Source organism: Hakea prostrata, unplaced genomic scaffold (genome assembly GCF_041222555.1).
Source record: "Hakea prostrata isolate BN-2017 unplaced genomic scaffold, UWA_Hpros_2 contig_185, whole genome shotgun sequence".
Lineage (NCBI taxonomy): Eukaryota > Viridiplantae > Streptophyta > Magnoliopsida > Proteales > Proteaceae > Hakea > Hakea prostrata.
Window position 1 is genome coordinate 43,811 of NW_028291304.1, and position 8,690 is coordinate 52,500.

The window sequence follows — 8,690 nt, forward strand, 5'->3', positions numbered from 1 at the left end:
CCAAGTCTTAGAATTTTGTGGGCCGGGGCTCGCCACCCATGTGAGCGCCACAAATTCCTTCATGAACCTCAGCCAAAGCTGATTTTGCTCCTTCGGGGCCTATACATCTCATAAGGGGTCCAGCATAAGATCTTTTGTATTGTCTCCCATTCTTAATGACAAATCTAGCTGATCGAGTCTTGATCAACCTTGCCTCTACTGGATCCTCGGGTAACTTGTCATCCCTTAGATACTCGATTATTGGATCCATCCAGCAAAGTTCTGCTTCAATATAAGAAATTTCTTTCTCATGATAACTTGGAAAAGTTATCTCTTCAATGTAGACCGAAGGGTCTAGATTCTTTTCCTTGGCATTGGCTAGTCGGGATAGCTCATCTGCCACTGAATTTTCATTCCTCGAAATCCGAGATATCTTCAAATTCCGAAATTGGTTCTGAAATGCCCGCACTATCTCCCGATATTTTTGCAAGCGTGGTTCTTTAATGCCATACTCCCCCCGGACTTGGTTGACTATAAGTCGAGAGTCACTATAAATAGTAACATCTGCAATAGCTAATGCCTTTGACAACCGAAGTCCCGCTATCGGGCCTCATATTCCGCTTCATTATTACTTGAATCAAATGCGAATCTTAAAGCATATCGAATAATAAATCTGCTGGACTTTTTAATAGAATTCCAAGACTGCTCCATCTTTATTACTCGAACCATCCACATATACCTCCCAAGTGGTTGGTATAATGGGATCCTCAATGGTGGGTCCACTTTGGTGCAGTAGTTTCTACTACAAAGTCGGCTAATGCACGAGCCTTGATTGCGGTTCCGGGCTTAAAACTCACTTGGAACTCACTTAGCTCAACCGACCGGGATACCATCCTTCCGGACAAATCAGGTTTGTTAAGAACTTTACTAAGAGGAAAAGTTGTAAATACCTCAATTGGATGAGCCTGAAAATATGGCCTTAGCTTCCTGGCGGCCATCATGAGAGCCAGAGCTCGCTTCTCAATCTGCGAATATCTCGTCTCCGCATCTAGCAACACGTGGCTTACATAGTAAATCGGCCACTTGTTTCTTATCTTTCTCCCGAACAAGTCCGCACCGACCGCCGAAAGGGATGTCGCTAGATATAGCTGTAATATTTCCCCCTTCTCTGGTCCGGGACAGGATCGGTGGTTGTCCAAGTGCTTCTTTTAATTCCTCGAAAGCTTTTCGGCACTCTTCGATCCACTTCGCTTCCTTACGCCCTTCGGATCTTTAAGTGCCTTGAAGAAAGGCGGACATTTTTCTCCGGACTTGGAGATAAATCGATTTAAGGCAGCAACTCTCCTCGTCAAACATTGTACATCCCGAACGGTTTTGGGAGCCTCCATATCAATCGAGCTTGTATTTTGGCAGGATTTGCCTCAATTCCCCTCGTGATACCATGAAACCCAAGAATTTGCCCGAGGAGACTCCAAAGGCACATTTTTCGGGGTTCAACTTCATTTGATGTTTCCTCGATCTTGAGAAAACCTCATTCAAATCTGCAATGTGATTTGCTTTTGTAAAGCTTTTCACCAGCATGTCGTCAACATATGCTTCAACATTCTTTCCTATCAGCTCTTTGAAAATCTTGTTGACGGCCCTCTGATATGTTGCTCCTGCGTTCTTCAGGCCAAAAGGCATGACCTTGTAATAATAGCTTTCACGATCAGTCATGAAAGCCGTATACTTCTCATCCTCCTTATTCATAAGGATCCGATTATTCCCCGAGTAGGCATCCATGAAACTTAAAGTTTCATATCCTGCAGATAGCATCTATCAAGAGGTCAATCCGAGGCAACGGGTAGCAATCTTTTGGGCAAGCTTTATTTAGATCCGTATAGTCTGTACACATCCTCCACTTCCCATTCGCCTTTTTCACCATCACCACGTTGGCCAACCAAGTTGGGCACTCGATTGGTTCTATGAAACCGGAATTCTTAAGTTTTTCAACTTCGTTCCGAACGGCTTCATACTTTTCAATAGAGAAATTTCTTCTTTTACGTATCACTTGGTTTCGCCTTAGGGTCTATCCGAGTTTGTGCTCTGCAATGGCCCGATCGATCCCCGGCATGTCCTCGGCAGACCATGCGAATACATCCTTATTCTCGTTGAAGAAATAACTTCAACTCATCTTTAAACTCTTCCAATTGTTCGGACCCGACATAAGTAATATTTTTCTCATCCTCGGTACACAGCTGGATTTGCTCCGATTTCTCCATTTGGTTCGGGCCTTTGCATCTCTGTCTCTTCCCGATCATCTCGAACTTCTATGGGGAGGGCAGTAACCTTCCTCGGACCCTCCTTGTCTTTTAAATAGGCAACATAACACTGCCGAGAGATCTTCTGGTCAGAGGAGACTTGACCGATTCCCATATCGATCGGGAATTTTATCTTCGGGTGCTTTGTCGAAACAATAGCACCTATCTTGGATAAAGATGGTCGCCCGAGAATCATATTATAGGCTGGTAGTTCTCGAACCACCAAAAAATTGATTCGGACAGTTGTTTCTTTAGGAAAACTTCCAATGGAAAGATCCAACTGAACCGATCCTTCCGCTACTGCAGATGACCCTGCAAAGCCATATAGGTGTGTAGATGAAGGTTTCATCAAGTCCTGATCCACCTTCAATTTTTGATACACTTCGTAAGAAATTAGGTCAGCTGCAAACCCTGTATCAATCAATACTCTATGCACTTCCCGCCGTGCAATCTCTACCTTGATGACTATAGCATCATCATGAGGTAAACAAACATCTCTTTCGTCTTCTTCGCTAAAGGTGATAGAATCCTCACCATTCAGCTTCTTCCGCTTCTGCGCCTCTCCGGCCCTAACAAATTTGGATTTGGTTTTTAAACTCCGGAATGATTCGGGCTTTGGACCCCCGAAGATGGTAAGAATCGGTGACCGAGTAGCAGCTTCAATCACCTCCTTGCCTTTTTTAGACTTCGGGGCCTCCCTTGATCGTTCTGAACTAACCGAACGATTCCTTTTAGGGGCAGCCGCACGTGGCCCACGTGGCTCCTCCCTTCTCCCGCTAACAAACCGGACAGATGTCCCCGAGATATCAATCTCTCAATATCTGCCTTGGATGACGACAGTCATTAGTGTAATGACCATAGTCCTTGTGGAATCGGCAATACTTTTCCCGATCCTGCTGCTCTCCGGGTTTCAAAAGAATTTTAGGCGGCCACTTCAAAATATTTTTTCTTTTGAGGATATTCAAAATATCGGCTCGAGGAGCATTCAATGGAGTGTACTCACTTCTACCGGGGGATCTTTGGCGCCAAGGTTGGGATCTTCCAACCCGATCGCGAACATTCTTCTTTGGCTTCTCGCTTCGCTCAGGAGCCTTTTTGTTCCTTATTGGAGACTTTATTATCTCCTTGGCGCGCATCTAGAATCTCCATGACTTCAGCCGCTTACGGCATCTCTGTACCAACTCAACATAAGTCGTGGGTATATCCTGTAGTAATAACTCCAGGAGTTTCCGATTTGTGAGTCCCTGTGAATAGAGCGGTTACGGCTACTGTTCATCCAAGTTTTCTATCTCCATCGTCACTTTGTTGAATCTTTTCGGAAACTCTCCGATCGATTCGTTCTTTCCTTGTTTGACAATAAACAAGGTTTCTTCCGTTTTCTTGACTCGTATCCCACTGGAATCGCCCTATGAATTGGCGCGCCAATTCGTCAAAGTTTACGATCCTTCCCAAGGGGAGATTAGAAAACCACTTTTGTGCCGCTCTGTTAGAGATGAACCGAAAACCCCGCATAAAATTTCATCGGAATTACTCGAAATCGCCATGGTCCGTTGGTAATAGCCGATGTGAGCTATTGGATCTCCGGAGCCATCGAATGTTGAGAAGGTAGGCAAACGGAAGTTATGGGGAAACCGATATCCCACAATTGGCTCAGCAAAGGAGTCTTTCGAATGACCGAGTAAATATCCTCGGATTATTCTTCCCTTAGCCAATTGCCCTAACTTCTCATTGATGTTGGCCAATTCTTGACCAATTTGGGTCGGGTGATCTTCAGCAATACGATCACGACCTCGATTAACACGATCATCACGTGCTACTCGATCATCACGAACAGCCCGTCCTTCACGAACGTTTCTCTCGTCACGAACCGCTCGATCATCACGAACGGTTCTTCGACGATGGGTGAGTGAGTTCTTACCCCTGTATCCAACCTTGTATTTGAATCAGTTGTACTCTCTTGCGGTCTGTCGAACCGATCGCCTCGCCTTGGTTGATCATCAATCCTCCGAAGTCCTCGGTCTCCTTCACGGAAATTCTGATCAACATTCCGGTCTTCAGCCATTCTTTGGTCACGTGGTATTTGATCACGTGGCAATGCACGTCTCCCTAAATCGTGTTGATCAGGTTCTTGTGGTGAAACCACTCGTGCAGTGAGCACGCGGAGTGCTTGGCTCACCTCCAAGAGTTGAATCTTTACCTGATCCAATTGATCTTGGATTGTATCAGGAGGAAGATTACATCCTCCCTGGCCATCATCCACCTCGATAGGATTTTGGCTTTCCTGGGGAATATCTGGATTATTCACCCCAGGTATCTGAACACCGGAATTGCGTTGTGCAGCGGCTGCTGATCTAGTCACCATGGCTTTTTCAAGTCTTTCCCACAGACGGCGCCAAATGATGCGTCCAAAATCTGCTCAGCCCTTGGATCTCCACGTGATGTCTGCAAAACGAAAGCGTCGGATGTGGCCCGACCGCTGCGGGGTCGGGAGTCCACCTCCGAAGGCTAAGTCGGTTGATGAACTTAATCACAAACGGCTCTGCTAGAAGCACACGAGCTAATGAATGAAGAAACGGGAAAGGTGATCTAGATAGCGGGACGCCGATAGTTTGGATCTATCGGTATGTATCCGAACCCGAGTCTCAGATAGTATTCTTTTTTATCGATTGATCCGTCCCTCACCTTGTATGGTAGTGAGGTTTATATAGAGTGTACCTTCGAATCTCCTTCGTTGGATGCACTCGAGCCTTCTTCGGGTAGTCGTTGGATCTTATCAATAAGATCCGTTGAGCGATAGACTTCTACTAGTTTGGGCTAGTAGAGGACTCCTGAGATAACCATTAGGTTATGCGATAGTTATCCCTTTGATGATGATTATCCGCAGCCGTCAGTTTGAGTCTGCTGTCATCAGGGTGATTACCCTAATCCATAAGTAAGATTAGGGCACGCTTGCAGCAGAATAATCTTTCTTCTTCAGCAAGCCATCTTCCGGCTCCGGTTCGCTCGGGAGCTATTCGGTTTTCTCCGTCTCGACCGGGGTCAAGGGTCGGACCAGGTATGAACCCGGTCAGATCATAAACTCTCCATATCACTTTCATATGCTCAACCAATTGCATTACTTGAGATCTATAACCTTTTCCTACGTTTTCTATAAGCTTGTTCGCTGCTAAGTCTTTCTACTTCTTGAGTTCTCACCCTTCTACCGTAGTATCGGAATCTACCGACTCTCTATTTGATGTTATTGAATAAAGATATTAAAGAAATTCCATTTTTGCTTTGTAGAATGGTTTCGATCTTGTACTGTTCAACATTCGTTTCATTTTTTTAATGAAAAATGTGCAGAAATTATATAGAGATCTGAAATGAATTACCTTTCTTTGCCAATGCTCGTTGAACGTCGATAAATGTTCAAACACTTGGAATCCACTTGTTTATGTGGCTGTTTTTGGTTCATCTCGCATTTTAGTTTATTATCCTGATCGGAAAATTGAATTTGCATTAGAATTAAGAATCTAGTTGCTACCATTCATGTCACACACTTTCCCCCGCAGATAAGTTTACGTTTTTACGTGGATCCTGTACAAGCCATTTTTCTTTTCCTTAGCAAATTTTAAGCCTAAGAATTCCTCTTGGTTAAGCTTGATTTATTCTTGTGTGGATTATTTCTCACGATAACACGAATTCACAAATTTAAAACAATTCATAGCGATGTAAAGGATTGAAGGGTCCCCCTCTTTTCCCTTTCCCTAGGAGTATTGAAGATGCATTTTTATCTAGTGTAACTCATGACTAGTTGAAATTTGTCTACTTCAGTTTGTTTTGGATGTGGAGCAATGAAAGTTCCCCGTATAATAATTGTGACAAATAATAGTTTCCCATGGTTTGTGAGTCCATCATCCAATCCGCAACAATGTGAATAACATGACAAAACAAAGCAAATGACAAAGGCCCTGGTCTAGAATCACTCTTCCTTTCCCCGTGGTTGATCTGGTCTACAATCAGCCCGTATTCTTTTTGCTTGCTTGGGTTTGTACTTATAGCTGTTTAATTCTTCCTTATTTTGGCAATCTGTTTTTCAGGATGATTCTTTTGAAGTGTTCTTGTACAAGTTCCCATCCCATATAGAGTACCCATAAAGGGCTTAATGTCTATAATTACCACTTCTTGTGATGAGCTGTGTTATGGAATTTTTCTTACCAATTGACATACCCGATACTATTTTAATCGTTTGCTTTGTTGCTTCCATTTTATTAAGGCTTGCATAGTTCCTTTATGAAGAAATAGAAGTAGAAATTGAATGCTCAATTCTGCTTCCATTTGAGTATCAACTTCATCATTTTCTCTTCAACTCGTCAAATGAGTCTTCATAGTGTATGAAATTTATAGACTGGGTTAAAGTCATGCTATGGAATTATTCTATCTTTGAATTACTTAAACTTGATTAAAGTGATAATGTCCATTCTTGTTCTTAGTTTCTCGTTGGTGCAGTTCAATTGACTCAACCACATATATTATGTGTCAATTTAAATCCAATTATTGTATAGATGAAAATTATGAACATAGTTTACCAAGAGGAAGGCTGTGTGCATAGTATTAACCCATTAGTTTTATGGTGAAGTAGATATTACAGACCTGCGCATGTCATTGACTATCTTGCTTATATCTTGTTTTAGCCTGTTGCAGTTTTGGAGGTAGTGCCATAGATGTGGTGCTAGTTTTAACTGTTAGTTCTTTTCTACTTCGGTTTACCAGTGTTAGGATCAGAGAATTTGGTATGGCCATTCCTGTTTCCTTCATTTTTTGGCATTCATCGATGGCACGCATGGCCTTTCGGTTTGCAAGCTGATTTGAAAGGCGTTTCATTTTTGGTTTTATGATTCAATGTTGTTTGGAGAAGCCATTTAAGTAAGGGGATAAAAGGAAGAATACTACAGTCTCCCTGTTTTGAATATGTTTGCTGTTTCTGTTACTATAATTCAGTGAGCTATTAGTTATACTATGTATATCGCATTAATTATATATAAAATCCAATTACTACGTTAAATTAGATGGTTATTTGTGCAATACTAATCAAAAGCCTTTTCTTTTGTCCATTGTGAAGCCTTTTCTTTTGTCTTTGCGAAAACTATGGAAAGGACTTGGATTCAAAGATCAAAGGATCCATCCTTTCGATTGTCTACACTATACGAGCAAGAAGTTGAGAAATTTTTAGACAATGCATTTTCTAATGCAGCTTGTGGGGATCAAATCGTATGCCCATGTGTAAAGTGCATAAACCAGCTTTGGGGAAATAGGATTGAAGTGACTGAACATCTAGTCTGTGATGGATTTTTGAGGAATTATACAATTTGGCAACACCATGGAGAAGCATCATCTTCACACACACGTCTACCTGAAACTCCAGTGGAATTTGAGGTGACTAATATCTCTAATACACATAACATGGTAAATGAAATGTTGGGAGGAAATGTAGACAAAGAGATTGAGGACGACAGTAGAAGATTGAATGCAAATAGGTCAAGTATAGAAACAGAGAAATATGAACGGCTGATGGAAGATGCAAGTTTACCATTGTATCCAGGAAATAAAAAGTTCACAAAATTATCTTTCATTCTTCAGCTTTATCATATTAAATGCCTCTGTAAGTTGACCGACAAAGCATTGTCAATGTTGCTTGACTTATTGAAAGAGGCATTTCCTGAGCCGAACACATTACCAAAGTCTTTGTATGAGACTAAGAAGATCATCAAAGATTTAGGCCTCAATTATAACAAGATTGATGCATGCACCAATGATTGTATGTTGTATCGGAATGAGGCTGCCAATGCCACATCTTGTTACAAATGTGGTGCATCAAGGTATGAATCGATTGAGAAGAAGATCCTAATCAAGGTATTACGTCATTTCCCTTTGATCCCAAGATTCCAAAGGTTATACATGTCATCTAAGATCTCAAGTGATATGAGATGGCATCATGAACAACGTGTGGACGACAATAAGTTACGACACCCTGCTGACTCTAAAGCATGGAAGGACTTTGATAGGTTATATCCTGATTTTGGTAAGGAACCCTGTAATGTTAGGCTAGGGCTTGCAAGTGATGGATTTAATCCATTTAAGAGGATTAGCTCAAAGCATAGTACATGGCCAGTTGTCTTGATTCCTTACAACTTGCCACCATGGATGTGTATGAAGGCGCCTAACATGATTCTTACCTTGCTTATTCTTGGACGAAGACAGCCCGGGAATGATATAGACATATATTTACAACCGTTGATTGATGAGTTGAAAATATTGTGGGACAGTGGTGTTGAAACTTATGATGCATACAAGAAGGAAATGTTTAGGATGCGTGCATGTTTGTTATGGACTATTAATGATTTTCCAGCATACGCAAATCTCTCAGGTTGG

At 42.1% G+C, this 8,690-nt stretch overlaps 1 protein-coding gene across 1 annotated transcript in view; it reads left to right on the plus strand.

Annotated features, from left to right (window-relative positions):
• The first annotated feature begins 7,406 nt into the window (after positions 1–7,406).
• The window catches only part of LOC148998684 (uncharacterized), a 1,914-nt gene continuing 630 nt past the window's right edge, over positions 7,407–8,690 (plus strand). The window contains exon 1 of the mRNA XM_089141781.1: positions 7,407–8,690. This exon is cut by the window's right edge and continues 630 nt beyond it. Within this exon, the coding sequence (XP_088997907.1) occupies positions 7,407–8,690 (1,284 nt within the window).